This window comes from Leptodactylus fuscus, chromosome 5, assembly GCF_031893055.1.
Source record: "Leptodactylus fuscus isolate aLepFus1 chromosome 5, aLepFus1.hap2, whole genome shotgun sequence".
NCBI lineage: Eukaryota > Metazoa > Chordata > Amphibia > Anura > Leptodactylidae > Leptodactylus > Leptodactylus fuscus.
Window position 1 is genome coordinate 74,140,948 of NC_134269.1, and position 20,787 is coordinate 74,161,734.

The window sequence follows — 20,787 nt, forward strand, 5'->3', positions numbered from 1 at the left end:
CCGCCCCCTCCGGGAGGGGGAGGGGTGGGGCGGAGGGGGCGTGGCTGAGTGAATGGGGTGGGACGAAGTGAAGGGGCGGGGCTTAGCGGCATTCGCAGGTAGAGAGCAGGCACGGAGAGGACCTGCTCTCTGCCTGTGCATGAGGGGAGGCCGCTGGAGCAGCGCTGCTCAAGTGGCCTCCCCAATCCACCGCTCGGTGCTAAGCCAGTCCAGGAGAGCTTGTGGTAAGCAAAAATGCCGCCCTCCCTGGGGCCCTGGCATAGCGCCGCCTGAAGCGGTCGCTTCAGGTCGCCTCATGGGAGGTGCGGCGCTGTCCTTCCTCCCAACTGCGGTCAGGCAGTATAATCAACATCAGGCTAAGCAGAGATCACTCCACACAGAGAACTAAATGATCCTGTGTCTTTCTTTTTCTTCCTAGTTGCTATGACTCCTAGTATATTTTCTATCTGCTATGAGCTTGTATGTGTTTCTTTCTTGAACTATATTACTGTACTATCCATGCTGCTGTAACTCACTGAATTTCCTCATGGTGGGACTATTAAAGGATTATCTTATCTCTTATTGGTTGTCATGAAATACATTATAAATTATACATTTTAAATACATTAACATTGGGTGGTTTCTACATAAGAAGTGCCCATCCACTTGCATTATTGGGTCCATATTCTGTTTGTATGTTATTCTATGGAGCTGTTATCATCTTTGTATGTTAGATGTATGGATGTTTTCCAATAAACACTATGTATTTTCCAATATGACATTCCATGAGACGCTGTATAAATTCCAAAAATTCATATGTAAGTCTGACTAAGGATTTTTTCTTTCTCATATTTTTTCCCCTTCCAGGGTGAAAATTTCCACATTTTAGCTATAAGAACTGTGGGTTTTAATAGAATTATTGCTTGTATTTTATTTCAAAACTATAAAAAAATAAAAAATTCTCATTTTACTCAAATGGAAACAATGATATCTATTTGATAAATTATTTCTACATAACTTTTTACCTCCAGATAAGAGCAGATTCATTAAAAGTGACCCTCAACTTTTTATAATCAAGGAAAAAGTTTCTGTCTATAAAAAATCCCAAGTGTATCTGGCCATCATTAAAAATGTAATAGTGTATAAAACAGTCAGGAAATATGTCAGCCCTGGAGCTGTCTGGAGTTAGTAGCTAGCACTAGTACACATTGTTAGATTTTTAATGATAGCAGAAAACGTTCTGAAGTTTTTATGTTGCAAGGACTTTTTCTTCATTACTGAAGCCGTGGATCACTTGCCGTGACACGTTTATGTCATATGCAAGGTTTAGAACGCTGAGGATCTTACCTGCTGAAGTTAGTTAGAAGCTACGTTCCTCTAAGCAGGGATTAGATTTTTATTGTTGCCTGCTAATGCTCCGGAAAATAGAAAAGAAGTTTTTGGGTCTTGGGAAAAGCATGCAGTTAGCCTACATTCACACAACAGTGAAAATCGGCCGATCATCACACGGCTGCATTAAATTCACTTTATATGAATGGGGGCTATTCACATGACAGATTTTTTGATGGTCTGTCCTACTTTGTATGTATGAGGGATCTTTGAAAACGGGTCCTCCTTGGGTGCAAAACAAGTGAGAAAAATTGTAATTTTTTTTACAGTCATTTTGTACCATGATTGTCTAAACGTAGGCTAGCTGGGAAAAATGTGTATTTTTCATGGCCATTTTCTACCACCGTCGTGTGAGCGTAGGTTTAGTCTTAATGACCTTTTCAGAATATGGAATGATTTAGGCTAAGTCCACACTGAGATTTTTGGTCAGGATTTTGAGGCCATATCCACCTCAAAATCCTGACCAAAAAGACGGCTCCCATTGAAATCAATGGGAGCCACTCAGGCACTTCTTCCGTCTCCTGGAAAAAAGAAGCGAGATGCTCATTCTTCAGGCCATTTCACCTCGCGATTCGACCTGAAGACACACCCTCCTCCGGACTAGGCCCATTCATTGGGCCTAATCTGGAGTGGAGTGTGCGGCTGGATGCTGGTGCAGTGAACTGGCTTTCAGTCGCGGCTACCCAGTTTTTGGTCCGGAACCTGAGGCAGCCTCCGCCTCAGGTTGCGGTCCAAAAATCTCCGTATGAACTTACGCTTATGGGCAGGTGGTGATATAAACAATAAAGCCAATGTTGTTCTTATTACTGGAATTTGCTTTATTGTGTAATATAGTGGTTCTTGTAACAATAGCCCCGTAGTTTAGGCTGTGTGTGCATCTTGTTTTTTCATAACTGTGATCCTGGTTCACACACTGATGCAATGTACCCATCGGCCCCATGTTCCTAATACAATATGAACACCTTGAGAACATTTGGTGTTTACCTGAGAGCCCCCCCCCCTTCCATTTTATTTCTCTCTCTTCCCTCCCCTTGTAGTTGCTCCACCCCTCTTTATCTGCTCCTAGTCTGGTCTCCCTCTGATAGTTTCCCTCCTCTGAACCTGTAGACTCTATGTTCCTGTTTTGATCATGCCGAAGATTATGATGTGTTTTGTTATGGAGAAGAACACATAATCTTCTGTGCCTTAAGCATACCTGAAGGAGTGTTCTTGTACCCTCACGGAAGTTTTCTGCAGCAACAGCAGCGTAAAAGGCTTTCTTTTTGTTTTTATTTAACCACGTCTGCTTTTTGATCATCCCACTGTTCATTTCTTTTACAGCTTGTTTGCGTGGTCCCTGCATAACACAAGAAGGGTTTAGCAGAATGAAACCTTATCAAATGTTCAACCCAATCTTTGGAAAATGTTTCAAAGTATAACATGAAAATAAAACAATTATATTTTCTTTTGCTCGCCACAATGAAGATGACAGATGGATGAGATTGCGTATTATTTATTACCCAGTGATGGATAATGAGTACAACACAACGGTAATGTAATGAATGTATCAGAGTCTGGAAGCCATATTGATCTATTAACTAGTTAATTGCTATCAATATCTTTAGCTTGTACTTGCTACAAGCAACCAGCATTGAGCCGCAGTGAAACTAATATTGAAGTTTAAGAACTCTGAAGGTCTTATCCATATGAAAAATCTATTTTCAGTGGAGGTTAAACCAAGACATGTTTTACTATGATTTAATGACTTGTGCTGAAATCCTTAAAGCAATCTAATCTATTTCTTGTTTGTACAGACATCACTCGATTGCATTATACGCTACAAGTTCCAGAATCTGCCTGAATGCTTAGAACAGTGGAAAATTGGAAAGAAAGAAGACTGAACAACAATGAGGGCATGTTTAAGCCTCTCCTCTGGCGAAACATTACTTACGATTTTCTTTGTATCAGAGAAGCATACATAACATTAGTTCTGTCTACTTACAGAAAACACCTCACAGCAGATGCAAAGCCCTATATTCTTGGTGATACTGTGGGTAATATCCAAAAGGGCTGGTCTTGCCATTGGTGCACCAGTTAAAACCAAGCATTGAGGTCTACAAAATGAAAAATAAAATAAGACGGCTGTTTTTATCTATTACTACACTGCATATATCACAAAAGAATAAGAATCTTTGCAAATAGTCTTCATTAAAGGGATCCTATCATTCAAATGCCTTTTTTTCTGACTAAGACTTCGGAATAGCCTTAAGAAAGGCTATTCTTCTCCTACCTTTCATTGTCTTCTCTGCACCGCCATTCGCCTGAAATCCCGGTTTTTGTCGGTATGCAAATGAGTTCTCTCGGAGCACTGGGGGCGGGCCCCAGCGCTCAAAAAGCACTGGGGGTGTGAACTCTCCCCAGCGCTGCATCTTCACCTTCTTATTCTGGCGCGCTGTGGGTCAAAATTCAACGCATGTGCAAGTCGGCTCTGCCAGCAGGCCTCAGGTAGAGCTGACTTCACATGCGGGCAGCAGTACGCTCCTGTAGTTCTATGGCCACTCCTGATGCCTGCAATATGGGGCCAGACTGGGAGCTTCCAAGAACCTGGCCAAAGTCTGCAGAATCAGGCAATATCATCTGCAAGGACAGTGGCAGTGACCAGTGGAAACAACAACTAGACCTATAATTGATAATGGGGCTTAACTAAAACATAATGGTATTTACAGTTATTTCTTATTTTACATCAGGAACATGGATAAGATAGGGTAGGATAGGATAGGATAGGATAACACAGGTCATTAATAAAATAAGAATTGGACAACGCCTGAGCAGCAGGACCGGACTGTGGTGGGAGACACCAGAAAACCCAGGACAGGTAAGTATTTTTTTTTTTAAATAATTTTCCCCAACCTCCTTGCCTCCTAGATAACCCCTCTATTTTTTACATGCATCAGACCAATAAAATGGTACATAGCCTTTAGGTCAGTGACAGTTTAAAAGAGCAGATATATCATAGGCAATACCTGAAGTTTTTCACATGCTCATCTATAATGTTCAGGTCCAAGGCACCACTTAGGGCTTTTGTGTATTGAAGAGCTTGAGTTGAAGACCCCCAATTAACATCTGTCCAGAAAACAATGACATTAGTTTACTATGAATGGAATGGGCAAGTTTAGACACTTTAACACCATAGATAGAATTATACATATCATTGCTTCCATACTGATCAATAAAAATCGGTGTTGACAAAATATGCAAGTAATGTTAATATGGTTTTCTGAATAAAATTGTAGGAACTAATAATGATGAAGATTATATATTTTCAGGGTGACTGCAGTTATGAGTAAAACACTGGTTTGACTAGGTTTGAGGCATTTGTGGGGATATTAAGGATACTATATCTCCTTACAAAGACCATCATGAAGGTACAAACAGTCTTATAGTAAATTGATAAAAGGCACATATCCTGAAACAGCTGACTGCAGATGACAGTCTGCTTTGGTTTATATGCTAGCTGAGTACTAATGGTCGGGCAATGACTTATAGGACTGCTGCCTGCTGGTGTTTTTTTTTTTTGTTTTTTTTTCTGAAAGAGAGCTATAATGCACATACAATGTTAGGTCCTCCATATGGAGAGATGCTCTTAGTAGACAGTCTCTAATCTGACTAATAAAAGAGCATAGTGAATAGGCTACCCCCACACTAATAACGCAAATTTCTGTAATAGAGCAGGCCTTTTTTTTTTTTCTTTTTCACTTGGGCCTCCCCAGTCATAATGTAGTTATCCCTGAGCCACATCATCTGTGGTCAAAATCTATACCAAAGTTAAATAAAATATTGCTTAGATTACCATTTATTTCTGTCCAAAACATTAAAATAAGCACAAAATGAGTCCATTAGGTTGGTAAACCTGACATTACTTGTGATGATAGGAGGGAGGAAGCCAGGGGGTCAGGTCTGCACAGACCTCCATTCCGAGCCACTGGCTTCCTCCCTCTGACCACCATCTAGTCCATGGCGACCAGTCTGTGGACTCTGCAGCCACCTTCACCTTCTATGCTCCCATTGGTGCTGTGACTCATTGACAACACTTGAAGGTGAGGGACCAACTGGTCCTTTCTTCTATTTCTTTCTGTTTCCAGAACCCATTGCCAACATATCTACACTATAAACTTGCTCGGTGTTCTTCTCTTTTTGTCTTCATTACTTGTGATGATAACTGTTTAAAGGGATTGTAGCACCAGAGCAGGTTATGATCCATCCATCTTTCCATTAGTGGGAGCCCAATGATTGGACCCAACAGGTCAGCAAGTTATGCCTTATTCTGTGGATAATTTGCTATACAGTTTATTATACCTGGCTTCTTGTAGGTCACATAGATGTACAGGAAAAGTTCTATCCCATAGGTGATGACAGCAGCCCACCAGTTGATGACGAACATCACTCCACAACACAGCATAGCTCCAAACAAGGACACCCACATGTTATAATATTTGAATGCAGGTCTCCATCCTGTTTATATAAGATTGATACATCATTATATATATTAAAAGTAGGCAGATACATAAATTATTAGGACATTTTATTAAGAAGCCTACATACTATGTATTTCCCTACAATCGGTTCTATGACTGCCTATGAGCTAGTTGTACCGAATAATGTGGTTGTGTTTTGAACATCGGATAAATCTTCTAGCGGAACATCCCTACATTAAAAACTTATGCTAGTAATACTGTAAATAAGCAAGGTTAACAGTTTTGTGTAACAATAACATCTTTTTGCAGGCAATGGAGCCGAGGCCTTTGAAAGGGTTATTAAACAATGCAAAATAATGTTTGTTTTTTTTAAATTCCCTTGATCTCCAGAGTGTCTGTTTCCTGCCAATATTGCCATTAAATATCGCATTAGTATTACTGGCTTAATTAATATTGTGTCATATTTCTAAATGTATAATCAATGCAGCAATACAGTGATGCAGGGATGTGTGCTTTAAAGATATGGTCTGGAAGAAGGATATTGACAATCTTGTCTCTACTTATTCTAAAAACCTTCAAGAACAAAGGAATATGGCAATGTTGGCTCCCCAGATAGAGCCCTGCATATATCCTATTGCTGGGACCATTAACATGCAATTTGTACAACCCATATAAAGAAATTGTCACTGAGCAACATGTAGTTATTTTATAGCAACATACAATATTATTGTTATTATATATTATATAACATTACATGGATCGTTGTGGTTGTGATGTAATAAACCGCAAACAGGTTAAGGGCCCTATGTTTGCTTTGGAGCTGTCTTCCCCCTGTTTCCATAACCACATACATACCTCGCAACAATCCCAGACTCAGCAAGACAGTCCCAGATTCTGTATGTCCCGGTTTCAACTTATCCAAGTCTGGAGGACACAGATGATTGAGTACAATAGGGAAGCAGGGAGCTGTCAGCATTCGCCTGGCTCTGCTCTGGTAGTAGAAGGAGCAATGTAGTGACGTCATTTACATCACCCCAACAGTTCCCTGTAGCCACCAGAACCAGAGACGGCTGACAGAATAGCAGGGGAACATGTTGAGGTGACGATTAGTTTTTTCATGTTTGTTTAGCATCAGAAGACAGATATAATATTATGGGGGCAACTGCAGGATCGGCTTTAACTGTGGGGGCATATGGAAGGACATCAATCTGTTGGGGCACCTGGAGGGGGGGCATTAAATTGTGGGAGTAGATGAAGGGGGACTTTATACTGTGGGGGTAATTGGAGGGGGACATTATAATGTAGGGACATATCATGCTAGGGTGACTGTAGGGACCTCATACTGTGTTGGAGCATGAAGAAAAATGGCAGGGGTCAGAGTGGAAGTGGGTGGGGATAAATTCCCTGCACATTCTTTCCCCTTTGCTGTCATTTGAAAGTTGGGTGGTATGCCCTTAGATGAAAGTAATCCTGTATTTATTTTCTGTATTAGACAGTCCACGCAAATCCATGCAAACACGGCGAGAACATACAAACTCCTCGCAGATGTTGTTCCTGGCATGAATTGAACCCAGAACTCTACTGCTGCAAGGCTGCAGTGCTAACCACTGAGCCACCATGTTGCCCCAGTAACAATGTTTTTTATGTTTCCTTACCTCTCCTGGGCCTCCGATCATTATACTACGGCCACGGTAGGGAACCTTCGGCTCTCCAGCTGCTGGGAAACTACAACTCCCAGCATGCTCCATTCACTTCCATTGGAGTCCCAAGAACAGCGGAGCAAGTATGCATGCTGGGAGTTGTAGTTTTGCAACAGCTGGAGAGCCGTACGTTCCCTACCCCTGTACTACGGGATCTGAAAAGACCCCTGAGTATAATAATAGTGTTTGTGGGGCCTCCTGCCAGGATTGGTAAGTAATTAGGGCCCATTACCGGCTGGAGTAACTCCAGCCGGTAACTGCCTATTAAGAAAAAAAAAAACACTGTTACCCTGGTAGTTACGCCACTACTATAACATAATGCCAACTGAATTAAATGATATGACTGTGTTCATTATACTGACCTGGTGATTTTGCATATGAAGCATGGAAACATGAGAAGTTGATCAGAGCATAAGAAGCCAGGAAGAAGTTAGAGATGATGGGTGCAATGGTGTTCAGCTCAGCTGCATGATGAAAAGGACATGTTATCATACTGTATCTAAATGGTTATGTTCTGTCAGTTCAATATACACCATCCCTGGAATTTCCTTCCAACTATATTGACTTCATAGTAAAAAAAGAGGTATAAAGCTCAATGACATTCATCAACCACTTCCTATCACAGCCATTTTTTTTATTTTGGTTTTTAACCCCCCACTTTCCAAATGCCATAACTTTATTATTTTATGTTCACAGAGTTGTATGAGAGCTTAATGTTTACAAGATAAATTGAACTTTGTAATTTTACCAAAATTCAGAACGGGGTGGAATTAACTGCATTTACGTGACTTTCATAAATGCTTCATTTTATGGTGTTCACTGAGTAGCCAAAATGACATGTTACCTGTTTTCTGTGGGTCAGTACGATTATGGCAACAACAAATTTAGGGTGAAGCACCATGTTGCAAAAATGCAGTGTTTTTGCCGCTGCAGAAATGCTGCAGCAAAAATTCTATGTTTTACAGTACCTGCAAAGTGAATGGGTTTCTGGCTAATCCCATTCAAACATTGCAGAAAAAAATCTTCAGCAAAAAAGCTGAGTTTTCAAAAATGTGCATGCTTTTGATAATCACAGCATATCAATTATACCTGTGGAAATTCTGGTATAATAAGGGCAGAAAGTCTATGGGGAAAAACTCAGCAAAAACACAATGAAGAAAAAACTGTGCGTTTCTAAAGCTAAGGCAAATCGGGACGTCCCACACCAATAAAGCGCTGCAGGAAAAAACGCAGGGGCAATGCATCGCGGTTCTTCCTGCAGCGCTTTAAACAAAAAGTTCACAGAGTTTTCCTCTGATGAATTTCTGTTACAATTATACCTATGGGGAAACCACCGGCATTTCTGTAGGTATAATTGATATGCTGCGATTTCCAAAACCACAAAGGTTTTGGACACTGCGGCGTGTCCGCACGACGGGTTTAACCACAAAGTGAGCATGGGATTCGCTTTAGCCTTTTATAGGTTTTTTGTGGTTTTTTTTTACATTTTATCTCCTTACAAAAAAATCCAAAACTTTGCAAAAAAAAAAAATTCTTGGAGTTGCCATATTCTGACACCTGCTACTTTTTTTTATACTTCTAAGCAGAAGACATCTTTTTATGTGGGGCCAGATGTACTTTTTACCATTTTGGGGAGTGTCATGTCCTATTGTTTTTGTATGTGTGTTACTTTACATGTGTTTTAGGAAAAGTGGGGTGATTTTTTTATTCTTTTTATTTATTTTTTAACTTTTATTTTTACACTCCCTAGGGGTCTTGAACCAAGGGATCTGATCACTAGACACGTCCAGGAATGGATCCTAAACAGATAAGTATAAAAGAAGAGATTGTTAAGTGAATTAACTTACATCATGCAAAAACGGTTCTGTGTCAATACAGGTCAATGAGTGAGCTGTGAGCATGAGATCCTACTACCTACCAAAGGAACTATCACATGATATCGGGATACAGTGGCTTAACTAGGAATGGCGGGACACCGTGGCGAACCTTTGACATGGGCCCCCCCCCGACCGACGCCGAAGACCCCGACCAACACCCCCCCCGCATCCTGCGCGCACTATTATGCCCCATAGTTGCCCCTGCACACAGTATTATACCCCATAGTGGCCCTTTCACCCAGTATTATGCCCCATAGTTGCCCCTGCACACAGCGTTATAAACCATAGTGGCCCCTTCACACAGTATTATGCCCCATAGTGGCCCCATCACCCAGTATTATGCCCAATAGTGGCCCCATCACCCAGTATTATGCTCCATTGTGGACACCCATTAACAATTATTATACTCTGGGGTCTTTTCAGATCCCAGAGTATAATAATCGGAGACCGAGAGGGGGATACAAACATAAACACTTACTTACCTATCCCTGCGCTCCCCGCTGTCGGCTATCTTCAATGACGTCAGGGACGTCATGTGACCGGGGGCCTGCGTCGCGACGCATAAGGATGCAGGCCCCGGTCATGTGACATCTGAGACGTCCCACAAGTAGGCCCCGAAGCCTTCACGGAGCGTGGAGAGGTAAGTAACACTGTTTGTTATGTTTGCTTACCTCTCCTGGGCCTCTGATCATTATACTCGGGGGTCTGAAAAGACCTCTGAGTATAATAATGATGTTTGTGGGGCCCACGGTTTCACTTACAGATCCCGGCCCCTTCCAGGATCGGTAAGTAAGTAGGGCACGTTACTGGCTGGAGTAACTCCAGCCTGTAATGGCCTATTAAAAAAAAAACTAAAAGGCAGCGGTAGCGGCTGTCGACGGGCCCCCTAATGTCCCGGGCCCTATGGCAGCTGCCTCCGCTGCTTCCCCAGTAGTTACGCCACTGTCGCGATAGCTGCACATGTCCTCCACCTCTGAAAAAAGCTGATTCTGTCTGTTATGTGTACATGCTGTGCCCCCTCCTCATGTCCTCAAATCAGGGTCAGGCTGTATTATCAACATCACTCCGCATAGAGAACTAAATGATCCTGAAGTCTTCCTTTCTTTTTAGTTGCTATGACTCCTAGTATCTTTTCTATCTGCTATGAGTTTGTATGAGTTTCTCTCTTGCTATATACTACTATACTATCCATGATGCTGTAACACACTGCATTTCCCCATTGTGGGACTATTAAAGGATTATCTAATCTTATCGAGTTACAATAAATTCACTAACCAATCAGGATAAAGCCCAGTGCGATGATAAATGTAAGTACATATCCTCTGATTGGTTCGTTGTTTTTTCCATGTCCTTTAGCGAAAAAGTGAAGTGCTTTGTAAATGTTATCCTTGCAGAGAGCCTGTAGGGAAATCAATACACGAACACTTAACTTATTTCTTTGCAATAAAAATGTTCCAGTCCACTATATGACCCTTCATCATTGAGATGATTCACTGTCTCCAACTGATTACAAAAAAGCTCCCATCATGGATTGCATTAAACTTTATGGGTACAACCATATAATATTTAACCAGATAATCATTGAGACTGAACCTTTTGAGGACGCGGCATAAAAGTGTTAAGATCTCGTGTAATTTGAAAGGACTTTGGTGTTGATTGTACTACAAGTGTCTCTCCGCAGCTATAGAAATAATATTACATGCTATTAACCCATCACCTGAATGCTCCATTCCCGGACATTAAGGTCAAAATGTTCTGTATCTACATGAACACTAGGTAATGCTTGCATTGGTGCAGATGCTAATTACTGACCGACAGATTGTCTTTAATGACTATGTGAAATGAAATAATAATCTACAAATCCTATAGAGAAAATGAAATCTATTCCAACAATGACCTCCAATTGTACTTTCTCTTATGTCTCCCAGCTGAGATGTGCATATATAATGTGTTCTATATATTTAGATTTGGTTTATGACGGTTTGAAGTTACCTATTACTATTTGCAGTACAGACATCCTACCTTTGCAAGCAAATAAGTAAATCAGTGATAACATTCTCAAGTGTTATATACTGTAGTTTCTGGCATGGAACTGCAAGATAATCTGAAATCTCACAAGAACAGAAGCTGAAGCAGCTACAGCCAATTATGAGAGGGTAGATAGAAGTATATTTTATGTTAAGCATTTTATTTTATCCATTTTGTGGATATGTTTTATGTCATTTTATAACCTTCCGGTACAATATAGATTTATACATTAAAAGCTGATAAAGACAATGGGGATGATTCATGAGGACTGGCATTATTAACCCCATCACTGCGCCCCGTTTATGAGGAGGCACACACCCCTCATAAGTGAGGTACACCCTCACTCCAGGCCGTTTGCATTTAGGGAAATCTACATCAGCATCATTTTTGCCAGACTTCAGGTACAATCGATAATAAATCTGGTGGGGCCAATATCTCTGCCCCCCTTCGTCCCCCAACATGCCCCTTTTCAGCACAAAAAAATAAAGTCACACATTTTTTTGCACAAAAAAAATTGAGACTTTTTATGTCTTGTGTGCAAGAAAGCTGGAGTGCAAGGTTACACATGCTATACTAGCAGGCAACGATCAAGAATGGATATTCCTAGGAGTGCTCATTCCAATCATCGCCCACTCCTATACTGCATTAAAGAAATTGTGCCTTTAAAGGGGCTCTATCATTGGGAAAAGTCATTTTTAGATAAGCACATCCTTGCATAGCTGTTAGGCTATTCCACACCTACCTTTAGTATGTAAATTGCCTCAGTAGATTTTGAATAAGTCCGTTTTTATTCACATGATAATGAGCTTTGACCGTGCACCGGAAGTTTCTGTCTGCTCTATGCGTGTGCACAAAAACACGGCTACTTTCTTCTTCTCAGGAAGTGACATCATGTCCGTTGGTCGCATGGCCAGGCTACAGCTAAGTACCATTCATTTTAATGGGATGGAGATGTAGCATTGCCAAGTACCCAACTGAATGAGGTCACTTCATGAGAAAAATAAAGCAGTCATGTTTAAGTCCTGCACGAACCCTTTGAAACACAGCAGATAATTGAAATGGTGTGGAGATAAAGTGATCATTCATTCCCATACAGTTTGCATTTGTCGGCAGCACATTGCCGTATGCACATAAGGCAATGTACTGCTGATAATCTAGTATCTTTCCCACAGGGTAGGCTTTTGCGCAGTTTCCAGCACCTATTATTGGTAAAGGATGCTGTGCTGATGACTTGTCTCTGCTGTGCACACACATAGAGCAGACAGACACTTCCGATGCATGGTCGAAGCTCATTATCATGTGAATAAAAATGGACTTATTCAAAATCTACTGAGGCAATTTACATACTAAAGGTAGGTGTGAAATAGCCTTTCTAAAGGCTATGCAAGTATGTGCTTATCTAAAAATGACTTTTCCCAATGATAGAGCCCCTTTAAAGGCACAATAGTTCCCAATAACTAGGATGTGTAAAAGCCTTGCTCTGCTGATTCTGCTGAAGCTGGAATTTTTTCTCTAGACCCCACCATTACTGAGCAATCAGTGAATCGCCTAGTTGCAGATCTACTCCCGTTAGGACCACAGTATGCCAAAAATATGCCAAGTTGAGATGGATTTTTGGCCAACAGAATATAGGCATTACTATTACTATGTGATTGTCTATCTCTATGAGTGTCTAATCTATGAGTAGAGTGACTATTGAAATATATATATAACTTATAAACAATGCTATATACACTGTAATTGTAAATCACTCTATTTATCTACATACCAGTATATATACAGTATATACGAATAAGGGACTAGGAACATGTACTTTAATAATCTCTATTAAACGTTGCTGTGCTTATGTAACGTGATAAAATAAATGTGCAGTTGCTAATTTACTGTGACTGAAATGATAATTGCATTTCCAAATATTGTAAGGCCTAATTCCCACAGGACAGTCTGGTGCAGTTTTTGATGGTTTGATGAAGAGCAATGACTGGAAAAGTTTTAGAGAACTTCTACTTATAATTTCAATCCACTCTTTCCTAGAAAACAAATGCACCAAAAACTGCATCCAAACTGTACTGTGTAAACAAAGTTCTAAGCATTTTTTAAATAAAGGCTTCATTAAAAAACTGGATATATAACACACAGCTTTTTTTTTATTGTGCAGCATTGCACTACACCAATATGGCTGTATATTTAAGTGTTAGTATTTTGCTAAAGCTATTTCTATGCTATAGGTTTTGTAGGTAGATCAGAATATCACTCAAGATTTTACCCGTTGTTACTAGTGATACAGTGTATTAAAATAGAGATTAGAAAAGGGCTAGAATATTGGCATATCTGCATTACCTGGAATACTTTTGGTGCACTGACAAGTGATGCCAAAGCTGAGGATAGCGTGGCTGAGAAAATACCGGCAATGATCAGGGGGCCAAATCCTGATACCATACTCATCACCTAGAAAAAAATCAAAGACAGTACTGCAGATGGTGTGTGATGTTGTCACATCTCAAGAAAATGACAATTAAAATAATGACAATTAAAATATTAACCATTTCACTACCAGGGTCTAAATACACTATGATACTGCAGTTAATATTGGGCTATAGCCACGTCGTGCAGATTCTGGCAAGTGCCTAATTTATAGAGATATTCTCCCTAATGCTTGTCTTTAATTACAACAATGGCCGATTTCGGCCTAAGATCAGGCATGAAAATAATGTAATATGTGTTTGCAATGGCTGACAGCGGACTTTGGTCTGTCAAAAATAAAGTAACACGTTGGATATTTTTGTTTGGTGGTTTCCAAAAATATGTACGTTTGGCACGAGCGGCCGCTTTTGTCACATCATGGGACAATTTGCCAAACTCACTGCATTTCTTAAAGTAAACTAGCCATTGATTAGTGAATTTAGTTGTTAATATTGATAGTGGGATAGTTCGCCTGAATGGTCCCATCATCAAAAGATGGCATGGTTCACATTTGCTTTTTGTATTCCGTCCGTGGAGAGTCTGCATGGAGACCCCCCGAATGGAATACAAGCGCAATTGCAAGAGCTGCGCTGTCAAAGCGCACGGACCCCATAGACTATAATGGGGTCCGTGTGCTTGCCGCGCACTGCCTGCATGAATCAATATGAAACCAGAGGTATACTGAGATACAGTACAGGCCTTATTCACTTGAATGGCTGTCCTATTAAGCTCTATTATATATGGCCAAAGGCAGATATGAATGCATGGGGCAAATAGTTATATCCATAACAGCAAAATTCCCAATAGGTGTCATGGCTTCTCTGAAAATTGTAGTGATAATTAGTGTTGAGCGAGTACTGTTCAGCTGATCCGAACAGCACGCTCGCATAGAAATGAATGGACGGAGCCGGCACACAGGGGGTTAAGCGGCCGGCCGCCATCAAAGCGGAAGTACCAGGTGCATCGATTCATTTCTATGGAGCGTGCTGTTCGGATCGGCTGATCCGAACAGTACTCGCTCATCTCTAGTGATAATACCTGACCTGAGTGTTGTTAGTAAATGTGTCACAGCACTTCTGAGAGAAACACATCTCTGGAAATAACTATTAAAAACATTAGCCCATTCATTCACTCATGAAGTCTTCTTCTCTAACAGAGACCACTTCTTAGAAGACATAGTATATATGTTTTAATTACTTATCAAAAAATTAGTAGTCTTAAGAACACACAGGCATGTCATTGGAGCAGAACCGAATCCACCATTGAAATCAGTGGGGAATGGAAGGCAAATGGATGTCATCTGGTGTATTCTACTATAAAATGGACCCCCCCACCCCTAAGTCTGGTCGTGTGCATATAGTCTCAAGCTGAACTCAGTGTGGATGGTCAGCCAGTCTCATGAAGGGAGTTTTCTTTTACATCAACTGAAAGTACCTACATATTAATAAGATCAAAGTAGAGATTATATAAATGCACATCATGTGCTTTGTTATGTATTTCACTTTTTTAGATTTGGAGAAAAACAAATTTGAGGTTTTATGCAAATGAGGCAGTTGGTGCACTGGGGACGGGCCTTCAGCTCCCTGGACCACTGTTCTTGCTGTTCAAGTAGGATGAATGATATCATAGCAGTGAGACGACCAACTCTCACCTCATACACTGGCGCAAGCAGGAGATGTATTATTTATCTCTAGAATGTGCTCTGGATCATGATGGTGACAGTTCAATATGTTTGAGAGAGGTGGTAGACTGCCTTTAAGATAACTTTTGGCTGACGTGACCCCTCAATACAAGTGTGTTAAAAAGGGGTGAGGAGAGAAACCAGAACCTCCTGGCAGTAGCTTCTCTCCCAGAGAAGAAAAGGATTGGACAAACTCCAACCACTTGATTCTCATCTCTCCTGATATTTTCCAGGGTACAGTTCCCATACACATTAGATGGTCTGCTGGTGTTGCACAAATGGACTGGTTTGAATGGCAGTCGTGTAATGTTTATGGCCAGCTTTAGTCAGAATGTTATGTCCCTATCTTTATGGTGAGGAATACGTTAACACAGAATGAAGAACAGTTGGTTATTGAAGGAATTAATCTATACTGTTTTCCCATTATGAATTATATTGTCCGTTGAGAAGCTAAATAGAAAGTTATTGGCAATAACGAAAATAGGCTATAAAATGCCCCATTATCTTTTATGCCTAATACAATGTGCGCTGCTGTTTCAGAAGCCAATGATCAATACTCACTTGAAAGTTATTCATCAGCCCATAGTTACATTTCTGATATTCGCATATGGAGAAATCATAACCAAGACTGCAGGCAGCCGATCCATTGCAGTTTGTGGCAGAAGTGATTGTATCGTTGATGCTTCCCGTGGCATCGCGCACTACTGATGCCGCTGCAGAGTAAAGCAAACACAGGTTTATTGTTTTTCAAATACAAATGTAATGTTATTATCAGCCATAAAAGACAAGGAAATGAGAAGCAGAAGAGAAACAGTATTGTAGATCCAATACAAAATGTGGAATACTCATCAGTGGAGGCCTGTCCTATGTTTTTGTATGTATGGTAACAATTTCTTACCATGTGAACCATGTGGTGTTTCCTTCCACGATTTAAGGACCAATAATTTCGAGTTCAATAAGTCAGATAGTAGTTTTATTAAAGAGGACCGTTCTCGTCCTCATCGATGTTTGGTATTATATACGGCTAGAAAGGCGACAGTACACTGAATTCACCTGTTGGCTTTCCCTGTATGTCTCTCGGTGCTGGCGATATCGGTACTGTTAATTTTGACACTGATATCTCCCCACTGTCAGGCGGGCAGGCCTTACAGCTCAGCGTCATTGTTGGGTGGTAAGGAATACCCCCTCTGAGAGTACAAGTCTATGGAAGAGTACTATCAGCTCACTAATATAAAAGGTGAGGGGGCTAAAAAGTTGGCCATGAGTATTGTATGAGGCACTATGTGAGGCCCAAAACATGCACAACTAGCGTGCATGGGTACTTCTACTATGATTATTTTGCGGGACACAAAGGTGTACATTTTTTAAAAGAAAAATCAAAAGGAAAAACTGCTACATCTGACTGCATGTATATATGCAATGACTGCAACGGACAACCCCAGACTGTAAGGGCCAACAACAGACAAAATAGAAAAAATTATCGTCCGGCAATCAAATACTTAAAATGTAACTTTTACTTCATTGATATAAAAAACATAAACATGTTTCAGGAGCAAGAAAAAAAGAGGAACAGCTTACGCGTTTCAGGACATGGTGTTGAGTCCCTTAGTCATAGCATGACTTGCATTATTTGATTGCCGGACGATAATTTTTTCTATTTTGTCTGTACATCTTTTACATGAAGTATACATTGTACATGAACAATTAATGGGGTACAACAGGACACTTTATATTTGCCACTAATTTTATTTGAATTTTGTGTTGTAAATCTATTTACCGTATATACTCGAGTATAAGCCGACCCGAATATAAGCCGACCCCCCTAATTTTACCACAAAAAACTGGGAAAACTTATTGACTTGAGTATAAGCCTAGGGGGGAAATGCAGCAGCTACTGGAAAATTTCAAAAATTAAAATGGCCGGAGTTTTTGGGTGCAGTAGTTGCTTGGAAAGGGGAGGGGGTGTTTTGGTTGTCTGTATGCCCCTTCCCTGAGCTTCAGGACTGGGTTTTTTCTTCCCCCCCTACTTGGAATTCAGTCTGGCTGAATATAGGGTATCTGCAGTGCTCCTATAAACCCCTTCCCGATGGAACAGGAGCACTGCAGATCTCCTATATTCAGTAGACCGGGCACTTTCAGACACAGGGATACCTAATGTGTATGCGTTTCACAGTCATTTTCTACTTTTGTATGTATTCTAGGAAAAGGAGTGTTTTAGAACTTTTATGTTTTTAAAATCTTTTTTTTTTTTCTTTTGCACTATTTTATGGGAGATTCTATACATTAATGTTGTGGCTGATCATAGACCCTCCCTCCTTAAAAAAAAAATAAAAAATGTTTTTTTGCTAACTCGAGTATAAGCCGAGGTGGGCTTTTTCAGCCCAAAAACTGGGCTGAAAAATTCGGCTTATACTCGAGTATATACGGTAATAATGGCACATAGGCCTGAAAAGAAGAGCGTGTAAATATATGAGTGGATACAATTGTGATGGCAGTCATCCCCTGATAAATGAGAAGATATATATGAACACTAACAATGGTAATATTTTCTGATAAGTTACTAATGGCTTCTGAATATAAAACAAGATTATAATGGAACAAAAACCACATTAGATAAACAAAAAGAAGTATGCAGTTAGTCTCCTGCAATAAAGATTTCATTGTAAATGCTGAGAATACATTGTATCATTTACAGATCTTGAGCTTTTCTATTGCTTTTATCATGACAGATATTATAATTTGTAATACTGGGATTAACTTAGGAGCTAAAACACTAAAAGACCATAACAAAGAGATCACTCACCAGCACAAATAGCTACTGCTAAGTAGGCAATGGTTGTGATAAAGATGGCCAGCATGGTTCCTTTTGGAATAGCATCTTGTGGATCCTGAAAATGAATCATTTTTATTGATGTGATGATAGATTTTTTTTATTTGTATGGAAAACAGATAAAAACAACTTTTGGTAGGAAATGGAATAATATGACAATAAAAAATATTGACCAGATAAAACCCCTGCCAATCCAGCACCAGTGGCCCCCACGATCTTTGTTCATTTTCCTACAATGGGGATGTCCTGTACACCCATGTAACCACTGCAGCTACCAATGGCTTCAGCTATTTCTTGCTATAAATGCCAGGATCACCGCTGAGGCCAATAATTTGCTGCAGTGGCCATGTGGGGATACAGTATGTTACCCAAGCAGGAAAATCAAGAAAGGCCAATGTAGACCACCCGAGCATCATTGCTATTTAAGAAAAGAAGATGAAGGCGGGGAAGAGCGAGGACAGGAGGGCGTCGCTGGAAGAAGAAAGAAGAGGAAGGCGTGACAGCAAGATGACGTTGGACTGTGGAGGACATGATTTCCAAATGTTTTTATGGTTTTATTTTAAAACAGGGGGAGGTTTAAAATAACATTAGCGGTGCCTAAATGGCCTTTTTAAAGGCTATTCACGCATATGTGGGGCTCATACAGCATAATTTTGCTGATAGAGCTCCTTTAACCATACATTTATTTTTAACAATAATGTATTAATGGACAGGCCGCATCATTGAACTGACCTGAAGGTCCTTGTTACTTCCCATCTACCAGATTATTGTTGTGCAAAGGTAGTTTTAATATTGAATGTGGTGTAGAAGAAGCCAAACATATATTCATTTAATAAAATTAAAATTTTTGTATAGTGCATAGGAGGGATCCAGGGCTAGAGTTCCCTTTTATGATAGCCATATGCCCTAATACATTATACGGACACATTGTTTTAGTAAGACAACCTCCTTAAGGTAAATTTACATTTATTTTAGCCTAAGACATCTATTATGTACAATTCAAAAATATTGAGATGAGATATAAATTCTGAGTGTAAGAGAGAAAGCAATGAAGTGAAATTAATAGAGATGAGCGAACAGTGTTCTATCGAACACATGTTCGATCGGATATCAGGGTGTTCGCCATGTTCGAATCGAATCGAACACCGCGTGGTAAAGTGCGCCAAAATTCGATTCCCCTCCCACCTTCCCTGGCGCCTTTTTTGCACCAATAACAGCGCAGGGGAGGTGGGACAGGAACTACGACACCGGTGACGTTGAAAAAAATTGGAAAAAGTCATTGGCTGCCGAAATCAGGTGACCTCCATTTTAGACGAATAGTGGATTTCAAATCCGGGTCATATGAGAATGTGAACTTTGTGACTATGAGACAGGGATAGCTGTACAGGCAGGGATAGCTAGGGATAACCTTTATTTAGGGGGGAATGTTATTAAAAATAACTTTTTGGGGCTCTATCGGGTGTGTAATTGTGATTTTTGTGAGATAAACTTTTTCCCATAGGGATGCATTGGCCAGCGCTGATTGGCCGAATTCCGTACTCTGGCCAATCAGTGCTGGCCAATGCATTCTATTAGCTTGATGAAGCAGAGTGTGCACAAGGGTTCAAGCGCACCCTCGGCTCTGATGTAGCAGAGCCGAGGCTGCACAAGGGTTCAAGCGCACCCTCGGCTCTGATGTAGGAGAGCCGAGGGTGCACTTGAACCCTTGTGCACCCTCAGCTCTGCTACATCAGAGCCGAGGGTGCGCTTGAACCCTTGTGCACACTCTGCTTCATCAAGCTAATAGAATGCATTGGCCAGCGCTGATTGGCTAATGCATTGTATTGGCGTGATGAAGCAGTGCTGAATGAGTGTGCTTAGCACACACATTCAGCTCTACTTCATTGGGCTAATAGAATGCATTGGCCAATCAGCGCTGGCCAATGCATTCTATTAGCGTGAACTGAGTTTGCACAGGGGTTCTAGTGCACCCTCGGCTCTGCTACATCAGATTGCTACATCTGATGTAGCAGTGCCGAGTGTGCATCAGATGTGTAGTTGAGCAAAACTGACTCAGCACTGCTAAGTCTCTGCATTCGCATAGGAATGCATTGGCCAGCCTTCGGCCAATCAGCGCTGGCTCTGCCGGAGGAGGCGGAGTCTAAGGTCGGACCTGAATGGAGACTGGTGTGGAGCGATCTTAGACTCCGCCTCCTCCAGCAGAGCCAGCGCTGATTGGTTGAGTTCCGTACTCTGGCCAATCAGCACTGGCCAATGCATTTCTATGGGGAAAAGTTAGCTTGCGAAAATCGCAAACTGACAGGGATTTCCATGAAATAAAGTGACTTTTATGCCCCCAGACATGCTTCCCCTGCTGTCCCAGTGTCATTCCAGGGTGTCGGTATCA

At 40.9% G+C, this 20,787-nt stretch overlaps 1 protein-coding gene across 1 annotated transcript in view; it reads right to left on the bottom strand.

Moving 5' to 3' along the window:
• Window positions 1–20,787, bottom strand: part of SLC12A1 (solute carrier family 12 member 1) — an 86,713-nt gene that overhangs the window by 36,404 nt on the left and 29,522 nt on the right. Inside the window, exons 9-17 of the mRNA XM_075273442.1 lie at window positions 18,375–18,459; window positions 16,133–16,284; window positions 13,768–13,875; window positions 10,675–10,798; window positions 7,885–7,986; window positions 5,704–5,859; window positions 4,371–4,470; window positions 3,350–3,461; window positions 2,564–2,704 (exon numbers count right to left, since the gene is read on the bottom strand). Coding sequence (XP_075129543.1) covers window positions 2,564–2,704; window positions 3,350–3,461; window positions 4,371–4,470; window positions 5,704–5,859; window positions 7,885–7,986; window positions 10,675–10,798; window positions 13,768–13,875; window positions 16,133–16,284; window positions 18,375–18,459 — 1,080 coding nt within the window. The remainder of the gene's footprint in view (window positions 1–2,563; window positions 2,705–3,349; window positions 3,462–4,370; window positions 4,471–5,703; window positions 5,860–7,884; window positions 7,987–10,674; window positions 10,799–13,767; window positions 13,876–16,132; window positions 16,285–18,374; window positions 18,460–20,787) is intronic.